The sequence below is a fragment of the Lontra canadensis genome, unplaced genomic scaffold (assembly GCF_010015895.1).
Source record: "Lontra canadensis isolate GAN:19392208 unplaced genomic scaffold, GSC_riverotter_1.0 scaffold17, whole genome shotgun sequence".
NCBI lineage: Eukaryota > Metazoa > Chordata > Mammalia > Carnivora > Mustelidae > Lontra > Lontra canadensis.
Genome location: NW_022631011.1, coordinates 1,087,945 through 1,115,453, shown reverse-complemented (window position 1 = coordinate 1,115,453; position 27,509 = coordinate 1,087,945). Strand labels below are relative to the sequence as shown.

General features: G+C 42.5%; 1 protein-coding gene across 3 annotated transcripts in view; it reads left to right on the top strand.

Annotated features, from left to right (window-relative positions):
• The window catches only part of KATNAL2 (katanin catalytic subunit A1 like 2), a 67,457-nt gene that overhangs the window by 21,044 nt on the left and 18,904 nt on the right, over positions 1-27,509 (top strand). The window contains exons 2-11 of one of the 3 annotated variants that reach the window (XM_032859463.1): positions 4,235-4,305; positions 6,979-7,148; positions 8,480-8,522; positions 12,431-12,548; positions 13,685-13,783; positions 16,062-16,160; positions 16,363-16,440; positions 19,906-20,004; positions 22,018-22,081; positions 22,280-22,398. In XM_032859463.1, the coding sequence (XP_032715354.1) occupies positions 4,235-4,305; positions 6,979-7,148; positions 8,480-8,522; positions 12,431-12,548; positions 13,685-13,783; positions 16,062-16,160; positions 16,363-16,440; positions 19,906-20,004; positions 22,018-22,081; positions 22,280-22,398 (960 nt within the window). Of the gene's footprint in view, positions 1-2,194; positions 2,238-4,234; positions 4,306-6,978; positions 7,149-8,479; positions 8,523-12,430; positions 12,549-13,684; positions 13,784-16,061; positions 16,161-16,362; positions 16,441-19,905; positions 20,005-22,017; positions 22,082-22,279; positions 22,399-27,509 lie in introns of those variants that run through there. The other 2 variants (XM_032859464.1, XM_032859465.1) reach the window with 2 other exon arrangements.

Genomic DNA, 27,509 nt, shown 5'->3' with positions numbered 1-27,509 from the left:
ATTTTTCATTTTGATAGATTTTGCCAATTTGCTCTGTAAAAGGGTTGTCCTAGTTTACATTTCCACCAGTAACGGCTGAGTGCATGTTCTTTCGCCCCTTGCCAAGCCTGAGTATTATCTGGATAACATTATTAAGATTTCTGCATTTAAAGAAATTGAAGATTCTTACTGAAAGAAGCTTATTTTTGTCCAATGAACCGAGGAAATATTAATGATGCTTAAGGTGGTTTCTTCAACTTTTATGTGCATAGCCAATAATGACAAAACAAAACAAAAAAAATGTCTACAGTAAAGGGAAGTGAAAGCCTTCTGGATGGTTTTGCGTTTTCTTCTCTGCCCAGCATGTCTCACCTGGACTCACCTGGACTGAGCTCGCTCGCTACAGCTGGTCATCAGAGCACATAAAGGAGCGCCAGTGGCAGCCCAGCCCAGGATGGGACCAGGCTCTGCCGTCAGGCTGGTGAGCAGGCTCTCACAGTGGTGTGGGCGATAAGCAGCTCTTTCTCCCCACCATTTCCATTTTGAAGTGCTCCAAAATGTTGCATGAAATAATTTCCATTTTTTGGTCAGATCATTTGTTTTAGAGATCAGGGTAAAAAGGTTATTCAAATCATTCACCTTCATTTTAACCTTCTTTTCTCTACCTATCTCCATTTGTTTTTGGCATTTCAAAACAGCCTTCTTTGAGATACAATTAGCATACCACGCAATTCACCCAAAGTATATTTACAGAGAGATACAAGAATGACCACAGTAACTCCAGAACATTTTCACTACCCCAAAAAGAAATTGTACCCCTTAACTATTACCCATCTCCATTCCTCCATCTTCCTCTGCTTCCCCATCCCTTTTCTTTTCTTATTTTTTCTTTATTTTTTAGTGAGATCCATGCCCAGTGTGAGGCTCGAACTCATGACCCTGGGATCAAGAGTCTCACATCCCACCCACTGAAGCAGCCAGATGCCCTGCTCCCATTCCCTTTTAAAAACATCTCTCCTGGAGTTCCTGGTTGGCTCAGTCGGTTAAGCATCTGCTTTCCGCTCAGATCATGATCCCTGGGTCCTGGGATGGAGTCCTGACTGCCACTTCCCCTGCTTGTGCTCTCTTGATACGATTTGGGTTGTTTCTGTAAAAAAGAAACAACCCAAAACAACAAACATCTCTCCCAAGATCTTTTCCTGTTCCCCTAATAAGTTTTCAGGCTCTACCCAGACCCTCATCTTCAGGACATTCAGAGCTATCAGCCAAACCCAGTGCATCATGTGCAGTCCTGGGGAGCACAAGCAAAACGCTCCTTAGCTAATCTTAGCATCCTACTCGTAAGAGAACAGGTGCATCTGTGCCCGTTTAGATTAGGAAGAAGCGCATGCCTCCAGTGTGAAGGATGGACTCTGAAATACATGAACAAAGCAACTAACAGCTGTGGAGCAGCCACTGATCACTGACCCTGCTACGGTCACAGCACTCCACAGTTTGCAAAACACTCTCCGGTTGGAAATGGCACTAGTCAGTGTCCGGTGAATTCCCTCTGAGAATGGACACGGCTCTCATGGCTCTTGTAAGAGACACCATTCATGTGTTACTATGTGGGGTCAGCTAAGAAAGACTGTCTGGTAGCCATGACTGTTTGATGTTAGCAAATCTGGCAGACGGATTTTGGCAAGTTAAAATAGCAGCTTTTCTGTAGTCTGTGGTTAATGTGAAGGGGTGGGGTGGGGATGGTCGAGGAGGGGATGAGAGCAGGGGAGGAAGTGATGGGGAGAAGAGCACTGGGTTCTAATCTCAACTCCACAGGCTTTTGAGCGTATCTCTTAATTTATCTGGATCTTGGGTTCCTGAGACTCAATGATCACCTAGTACCTTCTAGACTCTTCAAATTCATCAAAACTCCAAGTGTGAACTTGAGAATTTGTATATTTAGAAACATTCTATCACTTTTACTATTGCTTATTTAACAGGTGGTTATATTTTTATTTTGCAAACTTGATTTGGACTGAATTTTGTGATAACTGTCATCTTTATTATGCAAATAATAATTTGGAACTGACCTGTATTTCATGAAGTGCTTCCCCTCCTAATACACTAGATGGCGCTAGAGGCAAGGCGAACCAGATTCCCCCCCAAAAAGGCAGGGGTTGGGGGGTGGTTTTGACCAGCAAAGTCAAAGTTATTATATATGGTAAATTCAAAAGGCTTCAGTCTTTACCAAGAATCGTTGTGTCAACATCTTCAGAAAGGTGAGCGAATACTGCCAGTGATAAACATCTTAATATCAGGATAGTGTAAGATTTTTTTGTAGAAGCTTTCATACTGTTAGTGTGATCAACTCTAAGATATCTTAGATTGGGGCCCAATCTAAAATATACGTGTTGCTAAAGCAACAGAAGTGCCACAGAACAATGAGCAATCCTAAGCTTTATTCCCTGTCACGAATTCTGAGACAATTCTATTGAACTGAAGGGAAGTCTTGGGGGGATAAAAGGGAGTGTAAATGACACATTTTCAGATGTATTTGATGGTGAGAAAAGTGATGAGGGGTCTTTAGAGGTGTGTTGGTGTTTGAAAATTAGCAATAGGTATACAGAAGAGTAACCAAGCTAAAAAAAAAAAAAAAAAAGAGGCAATTATTCATTCTAAGAAAAACAATGTACAGAAAGAAAAAGTACTTTCTGACTTGGCTGTGAACACTGTTTACATGGTTCTAATAATAGAATCCTGGAATACTGATATCAGTGGCAGGGTAGGGGGAGAAGTTGGATGACTGCTTAGTTTTCATCTACCTTAACGGGGTGTGACTAGTTAATGCCTAACATTCATGTATCATGGAAAACTGACCTATTTAGAAACACGGAAATAAATATCAGCAGAAACAACTAAAGTAGTTAAGGTTGTTGCCTCTAGGGAGGGGTTGGGAGGTGGGGTAGTGGAGTGGGGCAGAGACTATCAGTTTTCCTTAAAAATGCATAGTGCTATTATTCAGCCTTGAAAAGAAGAAAAAAATTGGACACACATGACACCATGGATGAACCTTGATGACATTTGCTGAGTGAAATAAGCGAGACACCAAAGAACAAACACTGTAGGAGTCCACTTCCATGAGACCAGTTCACAGAGAGGGAAAGGAAAGTGGTGGTCACTGGGGTTAAGGGGATGGGGGGGTGGAGGGCATCATCGTTTAATGAATACAGAGTTTCAGTTGGGAGAGATCAAAAAGCTCCCAAGACAGATGGTGGTGATTGGTCGCACAACAAGGTAAATGAGCTTAATGCCACTAAATTGTATGAATAAATGGCTGAAATGGAACGTTGTATGTTAGGTATGTTTCTGCACAGTAAAAAAGCAAAGTAAGAAGAAAAATGATTTATAGTACTGCTTGAATTTTAAACAGCCATATGTACATTTTAATTTCATCACATTAACTTTTAGAAAGCTTTGGATGCATATCTGAAAAGTTTTTGTATGCGTTGTGAGCGTGAGTGTTTGCACATAGATTTTTATGATACGATTTGGGTCACTCGGGCCTTTTTTGTTTTTATACAGCTCTTACCTGTATTCTCCTTAGATAAAAATGTTAGATAAGCAGGGAGGTATTGCTGAAAGTAGGTATTTTATGAATACATTTCAGGGGAATTTGAGATGCCCGGTAACTAAATGGAACACATGAACCCTAAAAAAATGTGCAGATGCATTTATGCAGGAATTTCCCTTTTCTGACCTCTGCTACTCTTAGTGGATATTCTGGGCATTTTGCTGTGTGGCCACCTGCTGAATGGCTTACTGGAATTTGTCCCCACATTTGTGCTGGGACTGGGTGGGACTCTAAGGGAAGTGCAGTTGTATCAGGTGAGGACCTGTGATGTCAGAGCTGATTTCTAGGTCATGAGCTTCTTTTTACCATCACTCTCCTAACCTGGCCCAAAGAGGAGTGTATATATTTGCTTCTTTGCAGTTATGAGCAATAAAATGCCAATTAGCTTGGCTGTAAGAAGTTGACTAGTAAAGTACAATTCTAATTTAAATCATCATATCTTCAGTTTGCAAATGAGAAGGCAGCTCTAAGAAGAAGACAATGGAAAATAACTTTATATATCCTTAGGGACATCAAACTGCCTTCCAGCCTTTAAATCATGCTTCCTGGTTTTGACAGGTTACATTTACCTTCAGCGGTTTATTGCTCTAAAAACAGTGTTCTATCTCATTGTCATCCCATCTAAATTTTCCTTTTTGTTCACAGTGTGAGATGAGGACAGAAGCACGGCGAAAAAATCTCCTTATTTTGATTTTGCATTACTTAACACAAGAAGGGTATGTTACATTACAAATGTTTACAGAGATGAATCCTCTTTCCCTGACCCCCACTTTTCCAGATACACACTTAACAAAATAGTTCATAGAATTTATTTTTTAGAATAGTTTTCTATTTATAGAAAAACTGAGCAGAAAGTATAGAGAGTTCCCACCTACTGGGAATCCCCCAAGCCAGTCTCCCCTATTATTAACCTCTTATATTGGCGTGGTACATTTGTCACAACTGGAGAACCAATCTTGATACATTAATGTTAGCTGATGTCCATAGTTTCCATCAGGGTTTACTCTTGGGCTGTATAATTCTGTGAGCTTTGACAAATGCATAATGTCATAGATCTGGCATTGCAGTATCATATCCAATAGCTTCGCCCTAAAAATCCCTTGTGCTCTGCCTATCGATGCCCTCATGTTCAGCAACACAGACACGGACTTTTATTGCCTCATTTACATAGATATTATTCCCATTACGCATTTGAAAACTTTAACAAAGCTACCCTGTTCCTGAAATACCTTCCCTTTCCCCTTCAGGTTTCAGCCCTATCAAATAAGATTCCCTGGGGTCCCACTGCTGGGTATCTACACAGAGATAATGCTCTTAGTCCTCAATTCTCCTTCCCTAAAAATAAAGGTATCGCATTTACCTGATGACCTGTGCTTGGCTCTCTTTGCTGGGTAATGCCATTTGTTGACTGGCAGGAGAGGAAATGGAAAAGCATTTGAGTTTGGCCACCTACCTGATTCAGAAACGTGCAAGCCCTTGCCATGAAGGCTGAAGGTGTTCTGGGTTTTGTGAGGAAGAGAGCTCATCCACTATTTACTTTTGAGTTTTCTTTCTTTCCAAGCCTCGGCCAGGAAGAAAATATTTGGGTTTCAGGCTTAGGGCTTGAACTTTCAAGTTACGGCAGCAGTTCTCAACTGGGGTAATTTTGCCCCTTGGGGGACATTTGGCAATGTCAGGAGACGTTTTTTTGACTGCCACAATGGCACCCAGAGGGAGAGAGCAGGGATGCTGCTAAACGTCCTTCCATGCACGTGACAGCAACCCACAACGGTTATCCAGCCCCAGGTGTCAACCCTGCGAAGGCGCTGAAGGCGCTGTATCAGGAAGAACTGTGAAAACAAAGACAAAGAAAAGTCAGCGTAGTAGTTTATCCCTTCTGCTACAGCGTTTACTGTTATTCACAAAGCATGCATTTCCCCTTTCTGCCACAAGATGGCCCCTTGCATCTCACATTAATGAAAATTCGACTAGAGTTGATCATTGTCCTGAGAATCCCCTGGTTAAGGTACTTATGAGTGGATTCTCAAGATGAAAAGTAAACTTTCAGAAAAGTAGACCTGCCCTTAACAAAATACTAAGAACTTATCTTCACAAAGAGGATAGATTATAGTGGATTGAAATAAACAATCGGAAAAAGCTTTGTAGAGAAGGTGATGCGAGCTGGTCTTGAAAGATGTCTGGAGTATGGAATATGTATGGAGCATGGATAGAGAGACACGATGGATGAGGATGTTCTAGCAGGTGCAGAGAGAAAGAAAAGAAAGAAAGAAAGGGCATAAGCTAAGTGGAACAATTAGGTAGACAGAAAGACCAGAGGTTGACTATCAATTGACACTTACAATGTTTTTAAAATTAGCAGGGTCACCGGAAATAATCATGGCCACCTCATTTAAGAAAGTTCAGGCTTCCAACTGACCTGAATCTGGGGCAGGGAAGAGAGCATAATAAGCAATGTTTTCTCCTACTTTCCCAGACTGGAATCAAACAGCAAGAACTCTGTCCTGCAGCAGAAATTCTTAATCTGAGGTCCTTGGATGAAACTGTATGTTAACTTGTGCATATCTGCACACTTTTCAGGAGAGAGTTGTTGGTTTCAATAAGAAGCCAAGAGCTAAGATTAAGACCTGAAGAGTCTTTCCACTTTCAGAGTGAGACAAAGCATTTGCTTTTATTGCTAAGACCACTGAAGTTGGACCGCCCTACAACTGAACAGGTTAAAAATGACAGTGAAGAATGCCTGGTGAAGACGGTCCTCACATCCCCAGTCAGCTGCTAGTGTCATGTGCGAGTGAAGAAAACACTACCAGGAATAATACATCCAAGCCGATGATGTCTTCTTATGCTAAATTTCCCTCAATGATATTGATCAACATAGTTTCAGAATTTCCTTCAAAACTCAAAACCTACCCTTTTCAATTGCTTCAAAATCATGGCAGATCTTGCCTCTTGAGGTTGAATTTGGGTTTATCAATTGCCCGATGTTATCTAAAAGGAGTGCTGGTGAATAAAGAGGTAATAGAGTTGGGCAAATACCCACTTTAGGCTAAAAATGAGTTAAGGTAAAGCATAAAACATTTTCTTAGTTGATTTCCTTATTTGACTTTTATGCATTTCCAAAAACATTTTGAACAATGATGACATCATTAGAGTAAGTATGTAACTTCCTGAGGCAACTGCTTTGAAAAACACTACGTGCATATCCTTACCGTATGTGGGGCTTCTTACTCTATAGGTGAACATCACGTATCCTATTGTCATCTAATGTACTATTTAACCTAAGCTTACTGTTTGTATTGAACATATTTAGACTTGTCGTGCCTGTTTGCCTTTATTCATTTCACCCAGAGTTAATTCTTTTGTTTTGCTTTTTTCTTCTGTGAAATGGCCAGATACATCGATGCAGCCAATGCTTTGGAGCAAGAAACTAAACTGGGGTTACGACGCTTTGAAGTTTGCGACAACGTTGACCTTGAAACTATTTTAATGGAATATGAGAGCTACTATTTTGTAAAATTTCAGAAATATCCCAAAATTGTCAAAAAGGCATCATCAGACACAGGTACATGGCTATTTTCCAGAAATAATGTTTTCTCTCATCTTTAAGATTGGTGTTTCTTCCTCATTGTATCCCCAGATGGATGCTACTGCCACCCTGTACTGAAAGAATAGACCAGAAAGACCATGTAGCCTCTAGTAGATCCTATACAGATAACGTCAGTGTGATTGTCTGGGCCGTGACGTCCCTATAGCCATGCTGCTATTTGTTCAAGGAATGTATATTTTAGGACAAGGAGAGCACAACCCCAGTGTATCACAGGTACTTTTTAGAAGACCAACACTACTTTCATTTCTTTAGAGATGAAAAGAGCTGTTGGAAGAGGATAAATGACAGAAGACCTTTTTGTTGTTATTGTTAGGAAGACCTATTATCTATCTTGAAAATAACATGAAAATGAGTATTGGTGAACCTAATAGCTCATGTATAGATAATGAAATGCTTTTGAAAGCCATCAATCCAGATAATGATCAATAGAATGTAAAGACCCAGTATAGGTTAGCAGTCAAAGAGGCTGGCTGGAGGAAAGATGTAAAGTGAGGGCCCTATGTTCTGAGTAACATTGACTTAGAAGTCTGTAAGTGGGGGAAGTAATTATAAACCAAGGGAGATCATTGTCCTGTTTACAAGGCACTTGTTAAGCCACAGACTTTAACATTTCATGTGGGGACCAGGAAACTGAGAGGAATGTCAATTAAAAATAGCTGGGGGTGATTCTCCTAGCTGGAGGGGATATTTTATGTGAGTTCCTTTCCAGTGCCGCATTCAGAGCTCCCAAGTCCTTGGCTGGGTGTTGGATCTGGGTTTTGGCAGAGAAAACACTGATGCCTAACCACTGAGCCACCAAGACTATCACTGACACAATCTACTCTCTAGATTTCTGTTCTGATCTAACTTGGAACCATAGTCTCCTGGGATACTGGGCACAGTGTATTTATTTTAAGATAAATTGGCAGAGTACAACTGATAAGTCTCCATGAATTGCCCTGGTGTCCCACAGACCACAGCAAAATGGTGTCAAGTTCATGAAAACTTGAAATGATTACTGTCACCTAGCCCACACTGAGGTCGCCACCAGGTTCATGGTTTCCAACATGTTTCATATCTGAGGGCTTTGGGGTCCTCCTCTGTGTGGAAATTCTTGGCAAACATGGGCTTCTTTCTCTTTGCTGGTAGTTTCACTTCTTTCTACGTGAGAATAGCTTTGACCTCCCATATTCTACAAGGCTGTAACACAAATTTTAAGAACCATGTGAGAGGACAAACATTACTGACAAATCACTTTCTCTTAAAAATTAACTTTCCTTTTTCTCCCAATATTTGTTTTGCCACAGTGGAAAATAATTTACCACAAAGAAGTGGAGGGAAGACCAGAAGGTAAAATGAATGGTAATTCGTCTTGGCCAACCCAACTCTAGGAGTTTGTGGGATCCCTTTCCAGAAGATTCTCCAGCTCAGCTCCATGTCTGTCCACCAGCAATTGCAGACTATGGTCATGTGACCTTGGTGGGCCCAGCCATGGGTTCTCCTCACGTTACAGGTGTCCAGGATATGGGTCACTGTCTGTTGGTTCTCCTGGTTTTATCACAGTTAACTGAGTTCACTGGTGCTCTTTCCAGGCTCTGTGCTATGAGGAGTATAGACCTCAGAGATGAAAAGATCCAGGTTCAATTCCTGGCTCTGCTACTCACCAGCTTGGAGCAAGTCTGACCCAAAGTGAGGTCCCCACATGTAGAGGGCCCCATGCATGCTTCATGGTAATACTCTCAATAATGTTCTGCCTGAGGCAACCTTTGCTTTGTGCTCTTCTTTGGGAATAGTTTTATTGTTTTGATCACAGTGTTATCCTTTTATTTATAGTTTCCATAAAGCTAGTCCGACTCTGACAATGAAAGATAACTACTTTTTTAAGATTTTATTTATTTGACAGAGAGTGAGCACAAGCAGGGGAGCAGCAGACAGAGGGAGGGGGGAAGCAGGCTCCCGCTGAGCAGGGAGGCTGATGCGTGGCTCCATCCCAGGACCCTGGGATCATGACCTGACCCAAAGGCAGAGGCTTAACTGACTGAGCCACCCAGCGCCCCTGATAATTACTTTTGAACAGAAATGGTGAGGAGGATTTTAAGGGGCCAACTTTGGCATGCATTTGGATTCTGATTATTTTCCAGCCAGCCACTCATGCCTGGAACTTCCCCAGCATTCCCTATATGGCAGAACATTCCATGAGCGAGTGTCTTCTGAGCACTTTGCTTCTCTTTAGGGATGGAGCTTGACAGCTTAGGTGTCTTCAGCTCCTCTCTGAGTAAGTGTTTGTACACGGCAACCATAGAGGTCAGCCGGCAAATGGCTGGAGTCAGGAAGGATAATTAGGAAAGTAATGAATGCTGTTTATAATTTTATAATTGAAGACAGCTATTGAAATGAGAGGTTGTGTCATGAGACTGGCCATTAACAAATGAAAGTACCTTTTCCTAATTTGCACATCTCACACCAGAGAGCAAGCTCCCAGTGTACCAATTTGCCCATGACCCAGGGGAGGTATGGTTATTTCATGGGATGGGTAACAGAATTAGGATGCCAAGAAAATCTTGACAATTTGGAAGATGGGCCCAAAATAACAAGATGAAATTTAACGAAATAAGGTATTAGCTCTAACCAAAGATTAAGACAAATAGCTCCTTCATTACAAAATCAGAGACCTAGAAATTGGAATTAATAACAGACGCGGTGTGAGTCAGCAGAGTGATGTGATTGCCCATGTGATCTCAGCCTCAGTGGAAATGCAGTGTCCACAGAGTGGGAGGTGACTCTGTTCTGGTCAGAAGACAGTGGACAAAGGGAAAGTGACCAGGATGAGGATGACTCTAGGAGCTAGGTAGTCTTTTTTTATTAAAATTTAATTTAATTTTATTTTTTATAAACATATATTTTTATCCCCAGGGGTACAGGTCTGTGAATCGCCAGGTTTACACACTTCACAGCACTCACCATAATACCCTCCCCAATGTCCATAACCCCACCCCCCCTCTCCCAACCCCCTTCCCCCCAGCAACCCTCAGTTTGTTTTGTGAGATTAAGAGTCACTTATGGTTTGTCTCCCTCCCAATCCCATCTTGTTTCATTTACTCTTCTCCTACCCCCTTAACCCCCCATGTTGCATCTCCTCTCTCTCATATCAGGGAGATCATATGATAGTTGCCTTTCTCTGATTGACTTATTTCGCTAAGCATGAAACCCTCTAGTTCCATCCACGTCATCGCAAATGGCAAGATTTCATTTCTTTTGATGGCTGCATAGTATTCCATTGTGTATATATACCACATCTTCTTTATCCATTCGTCTGTTGATGGACATCTAGGTTCTTTCCATAGTTTGGCTATTGTGGACATTGCTGCTATAAACATTTGGGTGCATGTGCCCCTTCGGATCACTATGTTTGTATCTTTAGGGTAAATACCCAGTAGTGCAATTGCTGGGTCATAGGGTAGTTCTATTTTCAACATTTTGAGGAACCTCCATGCTGTTTTCCAGAGTGGTTGCACCAAGCTAGGGTAGTCTTAAAAATGATTGGAGCAGCTGGTGATGTTTAGCTTGAAGAATGGAAGACTTGGGGAGGAGGTGCCCCTAGAACAACACGGTACCAGTCTTCACTCTCTAAAGAGGATTGAGCCTTCTTTGTAGAATTCCACAGGGCACACCTGGGAGTGGCAAATAAAGTTACAGTAGGGTGAGTTTGGTTTCATATTAGGAAGAATTCTACAATCGTTAGAGCTGACAGGAAATGAATCACGCTGCTCTGCACATTAAGCACTTGTCTTTGATTGTGTTAAAGCAAATCTGTGAATCACTTGCCTCTAAAGGGAAATTAGAGTGGGGAATCAGATTCCCAGTTCCCTGCCAGCCCTGCAATGACGTTAGGCAAGTTTCTGTGTGTGTGTGTGTGTGTGTGTGTGTGTATATATATATATATATATATATATGACCTCACTTCATTTAAATCAATGCTATTAATAAGGGTTTACACTTATAAAATGTTTGGTATTCATTTCCTAGATAATTTCATTTTTGTGCCAGCAAAAGGCCCGAGGGACAGGCATTTTTATTCCTAATTTACAGATGAAAAACAAATGCCATACACCTCTTACGACGCTCACCCCTGTGGGTGAACCCTGGGGTCATCGCGTATGGACACTGGGGGTATCATTGGCGTGGGCGGTCTTGCTGGCCAAACACCTGTTTACATTAGACACAAACAACTTTTTCTTTCTCGCAAAGACATGGAGAAATAGCTGCTCTCTGAGACCCCTTAGAACATGGGAGACACGCTTCCAGTGAAACTCCTGCAAACACATCTCATGTCTAAGGACAAAGGAGCTGAGAAAACTAAACAACTTCTGCTATGGGGTTCATGCTGTGCCCTCCACGCATCCTGCCTCTCTCTGATTCCATCTCCAATCCAACAATATTCCAGTACTGAATTTTAGGTCTCATGGTGAGGACCTCGTGTACAAATTTATTTTACTTTTGCATTGATGTAGGTAAAACATATAACATATATGCCATCCAACACATATATACACATACATGCTGTCAAACCCATATATACTCTTGTAAGTGCCACACCCTAGCACCCCCTGCCTCCTAATAGGCTCCCTTTCCAGCCAATACTCCCCATCTCCACCAGAGGCAGCCACTATCTGAATTTCCAACCCCATTGATTTGTTTTGCTTTAAATGAACAATATTTGGTGAACATTTGTTTTGCAAATATGAAGATCCATGACAAAAGAGATGAGGCAAGGTCTGCTTCCCTTCCACAAATCCCCTCTAGGTACACCCCGCACACCAGATCAAAACCACTGGCAAATCCCTAGGCTTTCTCTTATCTCCCCACAACCTGCCCCCTGGTCTGCTACTGTTCTTTAAGGAAAGTGGGAATGTTGGAGAAATGCTTGTGAAGTCATGTGTTCTTGAAATACAGAGCTGTGTGCAGAAGGGCTGGAGTTGGGTGGCATGAGGGGAAAGGAAGAGGAGGTCAGGGGTCTCTGGGAGGAGGTGGACACTCTAGCCTGGTCTTGGAGGACCCCAAGGGGTTGAATGGAGCAAGCCAGAGCCAGGATGGATGGGGTGGGAGGACAGGGCAGATGGAGGTCCCAACTGGGGTACATATGCCTATCTTTCCAGAATGCTTTTTTTTTTTTTTTTAAGGTGCTACACAAGTTGTTTAGTTACCTCAAATTAAGTGGTTAAGATGATTTCCTCTAAGGTCTTTGTTCCCTCTCCTAGAGTGATGAGCGACAGCTGTCAAAATCTTCCCAAGATCAGTCAGCAGAGGCCACGATCCAGAACCACAGCGGGGAAATCGGGGGATGCCAAATCCCTCCATAAGGAGCATCCTAAACAGGTCTGGACAGCTTTGCTTGGTGTTGGTAAAATTGCAGGTGGCTGAGAAATTGCTCCAAGTCACATTTATTTATTCAAGGACGTATGTTTTTAAAATGCTGCGTGACTGTGTTAAATTGTAGATTTTCTTCTGGATTAAAACCACAGGCAAATCTCTAGTCTTCCTAATGCCTTCTAATTTGAGTGGGAGGTCTCCTTCCTCCCCTTAGCCTTACCCCCCGGTCAGAATCCTGGATGACAGGCTTTGAGGGGTGAGCCCTGGACCCAGAAAGAGCAGGGGGCCTGGTTGCTACAATGCTCAATCATCCCATTTGAGGTAACTGTAGGTGACAAGTCTTCCTGTCCCAAAGCACATCCAGGATGAGGCCAAAGATTAGTCAGGAATGGCTCCTCCGTTCCATGGGCTTCTCCAAAGTACACATGGTCGGTCCCCCTCCGGACCTCCACACTGGACGATCTCAGGAACAGGGTGGGGAGCAAAAGGCAAGAGCCCAGCAGGTGGGTGAGATCAATGGCTCCTGACTCAGGGGATCCATACCTAGAAGCTCTTGGGTTCAGCCAAACATACAGGTTTCAGAGGAAAGAAAACCAAGTGAAATTGTGAAAAGGAATGGCAAGAATGGCTGTCAGAGATGCCCGGCGGGATAGAAAGGCGTTTAATCATGAAATTCAGTTGTCGGAAGGAATCTCTCCCTCTTAAAGAGGTTGTACATTCCTGGCCAGTGTAATCTGCCTTGGGCGGAAGGGGGGGTGAGATGGGGCAGGAGAATTCCACAGGTGGTGGGTTGAATATCAACTCTGCTCCATCTCCAAACTCAGCCCCTCCCGCATCACACACCTCTGGTCACAAGAGAAAAGTCAGTGAGTGGGTCTGGGTTGAGGCACCATATGGTTTCCTTCACTGGAAAAGCTGCTTGGAACCCATGGCTTCCACTGACAGCCCTTCCCACGTGGCTCAGGCAGGGAGTGAATTCGTCTTGCTGGGACTACACAGAAGTGGCCCAATTACACACAGGGTTTCCTTTCACTGAACTGAGAGCCAATGTGTGAATTTTGGACGATGGAATGGGCAGTTTCCACCAGCATCTGTCACTTGCTTTCCACAGCTGACTTCTCGTTGTCTTCCTCTTTCTTCAGGAGGCTGTCAATAATCCCCACGCGGAGAGTGCTGACTTTGGCTTGAGCATATCAGGAATCAACAAAGGCAGTGGAGAAGAAAATGTCCGCCCACAAAAAGTAAGTAGAATTCATGAACATAGCACCAAAATGGGAAATTGCTTTTCTTTCTAAAAACGAAAATTAAAAATGTTATCGTTGTCAAATAGAAAAGCTAATACAGAATGGTCAGAGCCTGGCTGTGAGGTGAGCTGAGGAGAGCACTGGCTGAGGGGTTGAGCCCTGGGGTTCTGGTCTGAATCTCCTTTCTGGATGAATGGTCTTGAAGGAACGGCCCCATCTCTAAGAAGCTCAAGTCTCCCTATTTGCTCAGGGGTTTGGCAGCGATGGCTTCTAATGTCACGGTCAACTTAAACGTCCTGGGACTGAAATGGGAAACGTCGGTGTTCTGGGTTATTGAAAGAGTTATGGTGGTGCACACATCCTTCTCTTCTTTTGTGTGTGGTATCTGACTAGTGGTGGCCCCTTTCCTCCCTGGAGGTGTGGCTCTAGGCTTGAGTATCATTTCATGTAAGCCATGAAACCTCAGTTGAAATAGGGTGGATAGGGGTGCCTGGGTGGCTCAGTGGGTTAAAGCCTCTGCCTTCGGCTCAGGTCATGATCCCAGGGTCCTGGGATCGAGCCCCGCTTCGGGTTCTCTTCTTGGTGGTGAGCCTGCTTCCCCCCCTCTCTCTGCCTGCCTCTCTGCCTGCTTGTGATCTCTGTCTAATAAATAAATAAAATCTTAAAAAAAAAAAAGAAACAGGGTGGATATTGTCCCTAATAGATAGCTCTATCCCTTTCAAAATGAACCTCATGTCTTGATCCATAAATAAGAGCGGCTCAGACAGAAAAGACTCAGACTGGGTAGATGGAGGCAAAAGGCCAGTTAGCACATGTCCTTTGAGGATGAGAAGAAGCAGTATCAACATCAACAGATTTCTCTTGACTGTAACTTCCGGGGTTGTACTCCTTCTAAGAGCCATTGTTCTTTCTCTGGGCAAGTTCTCAGACTACAGGACGTTGGATTTAGCTCTGGCCAGCTCTTCTTGGGTAAACGAGACTCTGGCTGTGTGTGCCTGAAGAAGAAGCTGGGAGCATCTCCCTGGAAGTCAAGGAGCTCTCACTGGCCTCCAGTGGCTCCCTGGAAGGGCCTCGGTGATACGGGTGATCGCTGGAGATGATGCGTTCAGATCAGTGCCTCCCGCGGAGAAAAGCTTCCTGGTTTACCTCTGCCAGTGTCATTGTGTTTTGAGTCACTTTGGCCTAGTAATTCTGTGGCCCTAGTTTCTCCCATGAACATCTCGTGTTGATATGAATAGTCATTTCTGATCAGGTCACAAGGAAGGGACCATTTAACCCAGCACTTAACCTTTGAAGGAGTCTGGTCATAAATTCTCTTTCCAGCAGAAGTGTCCTGAGCAGAGTGTCCTTAAAATGCAGATGGGTTTCTTCCCAGCACTACAAATGTTCATAAACTGAATGAGGGTATATGGCCAGGGGCCCATCTCCAAAATGGGCCTATCATGGCCGTGTTAGGGCCCCTAGCTTCGGTATTCCTGGACCCCCTACAAATTTAGTAGGCATGTTGTTCTTAAAGGCACTAGTCAATTTGCCTAGGTTCAAAACCCTGCTCAGACTTTCCCAGCTGTGTGACCTTAGGCAAGTTGCTCAATCTTCCCAAGCCTCATTTCTCTTTCTCCGGAAAATGGAAATAATCAGTGCCTACTTTAAATATCTTGAATGGAGAGTGTTAGCCTCGTGCCCGGTGTATGACATGGAGGTCTGCACATTACCCCTGCGCGCTGGCTACTGCTGTTGCTGTTTGTTTTCTGCACGCATCCTTGCTTTTTCTTTCTGCCTGTCCCTTGCGGGGACGGCAAGGGGCACAGGGAGGATGGGAGACAGACATCTGGGTTTGAATCCTGGCCTTAAGCCACTTGTAACCTGGGACTCTACTGAGTAGAGAAGGTACATGACTGTCAGTAAGTGGGAGCTATTGTCACTCTTGTGCCAGTGCCTTCTTCCTGGATGTGGGATGTTTCAAAGGACCAGACGATGTAGGGGAGGCAGACCTGGAAGGAAGCAGAGGGCATCGTGTCAGAAAAATGCTTGTGAGTTTTCATTCAAACCAACTTCATTCTGAAGGGTTTATCTGCAACTTAATTTTCTTTTCTAGAGTGTCCAACTTGAAGAAATCACCTCATTCATGATTAGTGCAGGTCCTTTTTAAGGCCTCACTCTAAGTTTGCTCTACGTACCAAGATACATAAATGTGTCTTGATTTACTGAAGCTGAGCTATTAGGGATAGCCTTCCCCCATGTCTTAATGGTGTAAGTAACCATTACTCCGTTTCAGGGCCAAATCGTTGACTTCCGAGGGCTGCTCACAGATGCCATCAAAGGAGCAACCAGTGAACTTGGCTTGAACAGCTTTGACTGTAACCCAGACCCCTCAGTAAGTGGCTAAGATGCGACATTGCAAACTGCCAACCTCCAGACAAACTTCAGAAAGATAATTTTGAGTCCAGAGAAACCCTGAGATCAAATCGAAGGTCACAGCAGCCTGCTACCACTTATGTCACCGAGATCCATGCCCCGTTTCGCTTTCTAAATTATGAGCAATATTGTAACGTAAAGCTTTCTGTTCCCACCGTCAGGAACGATTGTTGAAACCTCTGAGTGCATTTATTGGCATGAATAGTGAGATGCGAGAATTGGCAGCCGTGGTGAGCCGGGTAAGATCTGATATTCAATTCACAAATTTACGGAGGCGGACTGGGGCTCCTGGAGCATTGTGGGCTGCTTCTTTTATTAATAACAATAAATATGATCATTTATTTATAAAGTGCCCCCACTTGCAAAGGCACTCATATTGTTTAGAGGCACAATAATGCATGATAAATAAATTATAGAATCATAAAATTACAATACAAAAAGCCCACCATCTCACTACAGAGGCCAAGAAAACCAAAAGGGAAAAAGACTTAGAAGGGAAGGGACAGGTGAAAGGTTTTAGAGCAGAGCCAAGAGTTAAGGAAAGAAAGCCTCTTAGAGAAGGAAAGAGCACACCTGTGTTTGGTTTCAACAGTCGAAGTCTAGAAACACAGATGTTGGCGGTCTGATGATTTCATAATTGGGAATTTCCATAAAAAACAAGATTAGTAGTAAAGAGCTTATCATCTGGACTACTGATTTTTAAGCTTACCCTCCAGGATTTATTTTATTTTCTTCTTTCTTTAAAACTTAAATTCAGTTAGCCAACATATAGCACATCATTACTTTTAGATGTAGAGTTCAGTAATTCATCAGATGCATGTGACACCCAGTGCTCATCACACCACATGCCTTCCTTACTGCCCATCACCGAGTTACCCCATCCCCCCGCTTACCTCCCTACCCTCCAGAATTTAAAAGCAGTGAAGTCTCCTGGTGAGTGACACTGGCTCTGGAATCAGTTGAGCTGGATTTTATTTCTTTATCCTTCTCTTTCTAACATGACTTTGAACATGTTCCTTGGGAACAGAATACCTTCCTGAGTTACAGGGCACTTATCTGATATCCAGCAATCTCATATTTAATGAAAGACTAGAACCTAGGCAGACTCAGAGAGATGTTTAATATGCTCCAAGACGCACAGCTTGTCTGCAGTGATTAAGGGTTCCCTAGCTCTGGCTGTTCTGTTTGGCAGCTCTTCCTGTCCCTATTAGCTATCAAGGTGGGGGGTGGAAACACAAAGATGAATGAATCAGACACAATTCTTGCCTACAAGAGTCTCTCATGTCATGGGTAAGGAGAACAAAAGGAGGGGTATTTTGTGTCAAAGTGTAGGGAAAGCATTAGGGAAGAAGATACACAAGAGACAGGCACATGAAAATGCACATGAGGGAGGGTGGAGGGTTCTGTGTCAAACAACATGCCTGCGAAACTGTACAGCTTTTAGCCGAATGAGCCACAAGGAGCAGTGGGGAAGAAGGCTGCAGAGAGAGGCCACAGTTTCTGGGTAAGGGGCACAGTGAGTGCTAGCCCACGGTTGGAAGTGGCCTGTAGGACATGGGGAATCTTTGAAAGGTGTCCATCAGGAGAACGGGATGCTCAAATGTGCTTTTAGTCTGTCCTAATGACAGTGTGGTGGATGGAGAACAAAGAAATGGAGATGAGGAGACCAGCTCTCAAGTTATTACCAGTGAGAGAGGATGAGGTCGGAGCCAGGCTGTGGTAATTAGGATGCAAAGGAGAGCAGAGAAAAAAAAAATTATGCCCATAAAAATCAATAGTCTCATTACTAAACAGTAATGAGACAACAAAAAGACAACATGACTAGTGATGACAGAGTTGTAGAGTAGAACTGGCCCAAAATGATTCCACCTGGCATCTTTTCTACAGTACCATGGGAAGTAGTCATCCAGTCCCTGCTTGAATGCTTACAGTGATGGGGAGATCACCACCTCATGACTGATAAGTTTTGTTACTATAAGGAGGAACTTCCTTTTAGGGAATTAAAAACACTGCTATGTGGAACTCAGTATCAGCTCTAGACGAGGACAAGAAATACTGCTCTGATTTACGGATGCTTTGAATTCCAGGATAGATTAATCCCCCATCTGTGTCAAGCTTTTCCTAAGAAACTGTGGTAAATAGAATGTGAGAGGGGGGTGCCTGGGTGGTTCAGTCATTAAGCTTCTGCCTTCAGCATGGGTCATGACCCCAGGGTCCTGGGGTTGAGCTCCACGTGGCGGGAAGCCTGCTTTCCTTCTCCCATTCCCCCTGCCTGTGTTCCTGCTTGTGTTCCTGCTCTTGCTGTCTCTCTGTGTCAGACAAATAAATAAAATCTAAAAAAAAAAAAAAAAAAAAAAAAGTGAGTGGGAGGTAGGCTAGCCTGCAGATCCACAATATAAAGATAGGGGGCGCTCTCCCAAGTTTTGTTTGTTTTGTTTTGTTTTGTTTTGTTTGTGTTTTTTTTTTTTGGGAAGACGGAGTCCTTTCTCCATCGCTGTATCACAGGATCATGCCTATTAGGCACTACCAAAATCACTTCTATGAATACTTTCGCTAATAAAAGTGGTCAGCCATGGTGGAAGGATGTGGGAGGACAGGGGACGGGGATGGGGACATAACATCTCACCAGCACTGAAAGGACATATTTTTATATTTTAAAACATGTTTATGTATTATTTAAAAATTAGATAATATAGGGGTGCCTGGGTGGCTTAGGTTAAGTATCCAACTCTTGGTTTTGGCTCAGGTCATAATCTCACTGTCTTGAGATTGAGCCCTGAGGTGGTCTCCATGCTCAGCAGGGAGTCTGCTTGAAGATTCTCTCTCTCTCTGCCCCTCCCCCATTCAGGTACACAAACTCTCTCAAATACATAAATAGATCTTTAAAAAAATTAACTGAATATAGAAATAGTTACCAGATTGTTCTACAGTCACTCAAAATGACTTCTAAAAGGAAGGCTTTTCTGATATGACTCTTGATACTCACTATGCCTGGAACAGCTCCTACTGAGAAAGGCCCTGAGTGGCTGTTCTGAGACGTCCTGTGGAATTGAAGTTTGGAAACTGTAAATTAGTTATCAGTAGAAGCTGCCTTAATTGATGGTCCCGGATGGTGGCTACAGGGTTCCACTAGGAGAGGGCAAACTGCACTTTTGCTTGCTTGTTGGCTTCCTTGAATTTTGTAGAAGCAGTTGCTCCTGATGGAAAGTGGGGAGAGATCCCTGGGGGAAAGGAGACATTGGTTTCAGAGGAGCATTATCTCTTAGGCCACAAAAAAGCGTTTGCGAGATCAAGGAGCAGGCGAGGCCAGGCACTGGTTCGGAACTCTGTTTTGCAGTAAAAGCCAGTGTAATTTGAAGGTACATTCTGTAGCTTCTTTGATTACAGTCATAAATCAGCATGGTTTGCTATTGACTGAAGACAGGTATAGTCCATCGTTAGGAGATTTTGTTTCCTCTTAAAAGTACTGTATTATCTCATCAATCTCCTCTTGGGGGAAAAAATCACTGAATGTGTTCATGGCATCCATTTTGGCGAACTAGCCCGTAATTACCATGTATATATACACATATATCTAATATGAAGAGTTTTTATCACCAGCACTTTATGCCCCATTGTAAGTCAAGTACTCTGCTGCTCCTATGTTTATTACAGCTGTGGAGGAAAACATTAGTTTTAACAAAATGATCAAATGTGCCTTGCAGGACATTTATCTCCATAATCCAAACATAAAGTGGAATGACATTATTGGACTCGATGCAGCCAAGCAGTTAGTCAAGGAAGCTGTTGTGTACCCTATCAGGGTAAGGATGGGAAGCCTCATGGGGGTGGTTTCTGTTCATTGTCCACCGGACAAACTGTATGTCACGCACCCATCAGGAAGAGGACAGGATGTTCTTCTGTCATCGCCTTAACTTTTGGGCTGTGTCGCCGTATTTGGTCAAACACTGAAGTGCGGTCCACCGCAGGCAGTTTGAAATCGTGTTACCTACTGGGTCAAGGCGGGGTCTGCTCAAGTGATCATTTTAGATCTAAGACTTGTCAGTTCCTACAGATTGGTTCAAATTAGCCTGCCTCCCTAAAACTATACTTACTATAGAAGAAATGCCTCCTGTAGGAGAGGGCCTCTCACTGTGTTTCTATAGATCCCCCTCCACCTTGACCCCCTTCCTCTAGGGTTCTGTTCCTGACTTTTTGTAAACACCAGGCAGCCCCTTCCAGGGCACTGGCCAGGAATGCCATTGTATCATGCTCACTGCTCTTTCCTGACAAGTCTTTGTGCAGAGTAGTTCGTGAGACCGGAAGGAAAACAGAAAGACAAGACATTTCATGTTGGGTTTGCAAGTGTGGTGATGAGAAGGTCTGTGTACCCCAGAGCTGTGGCTGTATAGCAGACCACCCCAAAACGTCATGCATTCGGTAGGCAGTCTGGGTGGCGGTAGGCGGTCTGGGTGGCGGTAGGCGGTCTGGGTGGCGGTAGGCGGTCTGGGTGGCGGTAGGCGGTCTGGGCTGGAGCCCGGGAAAGCTGGCATAGACAGGATGACTGAGACTTGTCCACGTGCCTCTCCTCCCCCAGCAGGCAGGCCCAGTCTTGTTCCGTGGTGGCACAGACTTCCCAGACAGAAGCGAGAAAGGGCAGGTGCCAATCCAGCAGCATTTTTCACGTCTCTTCTTATAGGTCCTATATTTTCACGTCTCTTCTTATATTTGCTGATGTTTCATTGGCCAAGGTCACAGGGCCAAGTCCAGATTCTAGAGTCGGAGAAATATACTCTCTTGGTGGAAGGAGCTGCAGCTAATTTGTGGCCATTTTCTGTGATCTCCCGCAGTCAAGATAACACATTTGTTGTATTGAATAATCTATTGATTCTTATCACTGAGATAAGAATGCAGACCCTAAATTTTGGCTGCTTCTCGTCTAATGAGACAAAAATCAGTAAATCTGGATGGTCTCCCCGCCTTTTCTTCCTGTATTCAGACATGGGAGGTAAGAAGTACACTGGCATTCAGATTTAGTAGAAATTTATTCACTCTTTCCTCTGAGTGGCTCTACAGTACAAGTCTTCCGGGAAAGGATGGAACATCTCATTGGAGCTCTGGATATGTCATCTCCATGGTGTTATAAGCTTTGTGTGTGATGGCATGGAGAGTTTGGCAACAGCATCAGCAAGAAAACAAGAGCTACTTACAATTTTACTATCGTTTTTCCTTCTCCCTTGTTCTCTATCAGCTCTACCTGCTGCCCCCGACTGTCTGGATTTGAACTAATGGGAGAGAATCATGGAAGTTTGTGGAATATGGAAGTCCACGCATGTCCCGTTTGGAGTTAGTGTCTCACAAGGCATTCAGCACTGAATGTTCCCGACTTCTAAATCAGGCTTTGCCATAGCTTTGTGCTTTATTCGCATACACCGTTGTTGCTTGGTTTTAGTGTTTACCTTGAAGGGCATTCCTGGTTCACAACGTTCCAAAGATTGCCAAATACCCTGTACACAGAAATCCAGGAGAAATGATGTTATGTATGTAGGAAATAACTATTGTAACAGAGAAGGAAAGTACCCACATATGCCTTTCTTTTCCTTAAAAAAAAAAATACTGCTCTTTTAAAAGCCACAAAAATTAAGCCGGGCATTGCTATTAAGTGTGAAAGTAAAACGGGAAGAAATAAGATGTAAACAGAAGCAGTGAGCCTCAACAAAAGGAAGACCCAACTCGTTGTGCTGTGTTTCTCCCCAGCTTCCTTCATTTGTCTGCGCTGAGGGTGTGCCGGCTGACATACTGATACCAAACCTCATCTTTGTTCCTTGTTTCCATAGTATCCGCAGCTGTTTACGGGAATCCTTTCCCCCTGGAAAGGTCTACTGCTGTATGGTCCTCCAGGTAAAGGAATCTTTCTGATTTGGTCTTGATATGAAGTGTGGATGCCGAGGGTGAGCTGGCCTGTCTGTCCTCATCCAGGCGGGGGGCTAAGGACCGCTGGGTAGCCACCTCCTTTTCCACTTGGGAGACTGACTTCTATCTGTGAGCAGAGAAATGGAGTGCAGGGGTCACTCGCATTTTATCCTCATGTGTCTCTAGGCACAGGAAAGACCTTACTGGCTAAAGCTGTGGCCACGGAGTGTAAAACCACCTTCTTTAACATTTCTGCATCTACCATTGTCAGCAAATGGAGAGGGGATTCAGAAAAACTTGTTCGGGTAGGAATTCTTGATTTTATATTTTTTTACAATAAGCTCCAACAGAATACAGTGGTTCAACATGATGTTAGAGCTTATTTGTTTTTAAGTGATTTGTATGCTAGAATTTATCCTGGATCTTGATTACCAAAAGCCCAGGAGATAGATTGACTATTATATGTGGATATTAATCCTGTTCCCATCAGCAAAATATGATCTCCTTTCCTTTGAGGATGTGACGAACAGTGCTTTTTTGATTCCTGTAGCTTAGGAATGGAAGCCAGGACAAAGGTTGTTTAAGAAATGGAATATTTTTTTTCTTCCTCCAAGAAACATTTATTTTTAAGCATGTGCAGTATATTCAGCTAACATTTATTGAGAAGCTACTAGCATACGCTAGTACCTACACTAGATACCCTCAGAAAGAATCAAGAAATTGAAAACAATTATCTTTTTTCAGATGCTCTCAGCAACTTTCCTCCACAGTGCCCCATAGCCTTACAGTTTTTTCCTCTCCTTAGGAGAGAAATAGAAAATATATTTTATATAAAATATGATATGAAATTTTATACTATAAAATTTTACTATACTTTCTGGCACCTTAAGAGAACATCTGTTTATGATTTAACACCTCAATGTAAGGTGGGTCCTTCTCAGAAATCCTGTTAAACTGCTGAATTCTGTAGAATGCCTGGAAAGTAATCAATACCAAGTCAATGTAAATACTATATATTTTCTGAAAAGAAATTACTCTAAAATATTATGCTTAAGTTACATTCCCTTGGATGATTCATTTTCAAAATATTATGGCTTCCTTGGAAGTCATAATGGAATTTTTTATAGGATTGATTTACCTAAAATGGCCTATCATTTATTACTTTGATTCTTTTCTCAAGTTACTTCAAATGTGTAAGTTTTTACAGTTCTTATCACTGCTTCACGATTGTAATTCGTGGAAATCCACATTGACATGTTTCTTTGTTCTTTGAGTCTCCTTTAGTGCCCGTCTAAAGGTGGGGTTGGAACTCACCTGTTCCTAAATTTTTGGGTTCTATGTGATTCTAGTTAGTTTGATGTCAATTAGTTAAAATCCAACTAACTATAAAATCTTCATCAGCCTGAAGACTTTTTCTTTTTTTAACATTCCATTTCTATGGGCTGAAGAACAATAAAACTTTTACAAGATGCCCCCAGAATCAGTTTAGATTTCTCTCCTGTCATGAAAAGTGGTGTTTACAACTGTGAGCACAAAACACTGCAAGAAGCTCAAAGAAAGATTACATTATATTCCCTGGACTGGACTCCCCTAAACAGAAGAATAAATTCAAATATATTATGACTATTCTTTTTTCTTAAAGATTTTATTCATTTATTTCAGAGACAGAGAGTGAGAGAGAGGGCAAGCATGAGCAGTGGGAGAGGCAGAGGGAGAATCAGATTCCTCGCCAAGCAGGGAGCCTGATGTGGGACTCGATCCCAGGACCCTGGGATCATGACCTCAGCAGAAGGCAGTCACTTAACTGACTAAGACACCCAATTGCCCCTCTTACGAATATTCTTTTTTTTTTTTTTTAAGATTTTATTTATTTATTTGATGGACAGAGATCACAAGTAGGCAGAGAGGCAGGCAGAGAGAGAGGAGGAAGCAGGCTCCCCGCTGAGCAGAGAGCCCGATGTGGGGCTTGATCCCAGGACCCTGGGATCATGACTTGAGCTGAAGGCAGAGGCTTTAACCCATGGAGCCACCCAGGCACCCTCTTATGAATATTCTTAACGAAGACTGAAACTACTAAAAGAATTATCTTGTTTAATGTTGGATAACCAGAAAAGTCACTTAACAGGGATTCTCCATTCTGTGAACAATTTATTTAACTAAAGTTATCCTTTGCTTCAGTATTATTTTGTTAGGATTCTAAGGGTGAGGAAATGAGTCCTTCCCAAGTTCTCCCCTTCCTTTACCATATATTTGAAAAAAAAAAAAATCACTAGTGTTGGGGCACCTGGGTGGCTCAGTCAGTTAAGCGGCTGAGTCTTAATTTCAGTTCAGGTCATGATCTCAGGGTCCTTGGAATTGAGCCCCACATCAGGATCCACAATCAGCAGGGAGTCTTCTGAAGGATTCTCTCTCTCCCTTTCCCCCGACTCATGCTCCCTCTCTTTCTCTAAAATAAATAAATAAATATTTTTAAAAATAACTAGTATTTCTGGGAAGAAAAAAGGGTACAAAAGGGAATATTGACCCTTGAGTCCTCTCCCTAGAGGCAACTACTACAGTCTGCTAGTGCAGCCTTTTAGAACATTTATCTTTATCTATATTAAGACCAACAACTTCATCCATATCTCCTTCCTTATTAAATACAAGTAGGAACATACTACACAATACCCTTCTTTTACTGAGTTTTTTGTTTGTTTGTTTTGTTTTTTGTATAGTTTTTTTTTTAATTTCTTTTCAGTGTACCAGAATTCATTGTTATGCACCATACCCAGTGCTCCAAGCAATATGTGCCCTCCATAATACCCACCACCAGGCTCACCCAACTCCCACCCCCACCCCGTCCCTTCAAAACCCTCAGATTGTTTTTCAGAGTCCATAGTCTCTTATGGTTCATCTCCCCCGCCCAACTACCTTCTCTTCTCCATCTCCCCATGTCCTCCATGTTATTTCTTATGCTCCACAAATAAGTGAAACCATATGATAATTGACTCTCTCTGCTTGACTTATTTCACTTAGCATTAATCTCTTCCAGTCCCATCCATGTTGATACAAAAGTTGGATATTCATCCTTTCTGATGGAGGCATAATACTCCATTGTATATATGGACCATATCTTCCTTATCCCTTCGTCTGTTGAAGGGCATCTTGGTTCTTTCCACAGTTTGGCAACTGTGGCTATTGTTGTTATGAACATTGGGGTATGGATGGTCCTTCTCTTTCCTACATCTGTATCTTTGGGGTAAATACCCAGTAGTGCAATTGCAGGGTCATAGGGAAGCTCTATTTTTAATTTCTTAAGGAATCTCCACAGTTTTCCAAAGTGGCTGCACCAACTTGCATTCCCATCAACAGTGTAAGAGGGTTCCCCTTTATACACATCCTCTCCAACACACATTGTTTACTGTCTTATTAATTTTGGCCATTCTAACTGGTGTAAGGTGGTATCTCAATGTGGTTTTGATTTGAATCTCCCTGATGGCTAGTGATGATGAACATTTTTTCATGTGTCTGATAGCCATTTGTATGTCTTCATTGGAGAAGTGTCAGTTCATGTCTTCTGCCCATTTTTTGACATGATTATCTGTTTTGTGTGTGTTGAGTTTAAGAAGTTCTTTATAGATCCTGGATATCAGCCTTTTGTCTGTACTGTCATTTGCAAATATCTTATCTCATTCCGTGGGTTGCCTCTTTGTTTTGTTGACTATTTCCTTTGCTGTGCAGAAGCTTTTGATCTATGAAGTTCCAAAAAATTCATTTTCGCTTTTGTTTACTTTGCCTTTGGAGACATATTTTGAAAGAAGTTGCTGTGGCTGATATTGAAGAAGTTACTGCCTATGTTCTGATCACCAAGACAGCACGGTACTGGCATAAAAACAGACACATAGACCAGTAGAGAGCTCAGATATGGACCCTCAACTCTATGGTCAAATAATCTTCGACAAAGCAGGAAAAAATATACAGTGGATAAAAAGACAGTCTTTTCAATAAATGGTGCTGGGAAAACTGGACAGCTATATGTAGAAGAATGAAACTTGACCATTCTCTTACACCATACACAAAGATAAACTTGAAATGGATAAAAGACCTCAACATGACACAGGAATCCATCAGAATCATAGAGGAGAACACAATACCCTTCTATACCTTTTGGTTTTTTCCCACACTCAATAATATAACTTGGTTATTGTTCCAAACTATTATAGACAGAATAGTTCTTTTATAAGTCCGCATGGCATTTCCTTGCCTGAGTATACCAAAATGTATTTAACCAGTCTTTTCTTAATGGACATTTAGGTTGTTTCTAGTCTCTTGCTATCATGAACAAAGCTACAGTAAACAATCTCACTATATACATGTCCTTGCATGCGTAGTAATGTAGGACCATTTCTTTGAAGTCAAGTTGCTAGGTCAGAGAGAATGAAAAATCACCAATTGCCAAATTGCCTGACAGCAGCATTGCACCAGCTCACACACCCATCAGTGATGTGCGTGTTTGCTTCCCCGACCCTGGTCAACACTGTGTAGAACCCAAATTTAAAAATCTTTGTCAATCTGATAATGAATCTAATATTTCAGTGCTCAAATATGCATTTATTTAATTCTGAATGAACTTGAGCATCTTCTTGTAAGTTTAGAAGATATTTATATTTTCTTATTTTCTGTGAAATGCATTTTTGGTTTTGGATATTTAAAAAAATGATTCAGGAAGAAAACATAACCTCTGCTAACCTTGAAGGATCTCATCTTCTGTCCTTTCAGAAGTTATTTTCTGAGCTCTTGGAAGGATCCTCACCTGGACAATCTTGGTCATGCTGTCAAGATCTTTACTATGAAGCTTTCAGATAAAGAGAGCCCTTCAGAATCTTCCTCTAAATCAGAGACACATTCCTACCATTTGTTTCTCTTTCTAGTCCAATTAAAGAGTTATTTATAGGGAACTCTTGGGTTATGTTCCTCCCTCCCCTCCTAATGTTCTTGCCTCCTAGGAATTGATGTTCTTGAATAGTTGAGTGGTCTCTTCAGCAAATGCGCACACCTGTTGGTGCTTACATCTTTCAACATGACTCTCCCCTGCCCCCCAATCATATGATTTAACTTCCTCCAAGTACTTTAGAAAATTTTAGACTAATGCTTCCAGAGCACTTACCCGGAATTCTGTATATTCTCTGGCACTGGAAAGAGCAATGGTGTGGTCAATATGGAGACATGGGCTCCAGATGTGGTTCTCCTTCCAACTGGTTGTTTGGTTTTTTAGAGCCTCTCAGTCCCTCTGCCCCTTAGGGAGCACCTTAAAAACACGTGTGGTTCTATTAAAGCGTTCTGATATTCCACTTTTCATTGGGTAGATTGCTGCTTTTGCGACATCCTTAATATCAGTTATATTGGGGCTTTTTTTTTCCTCTTTTTTGGTGATAAG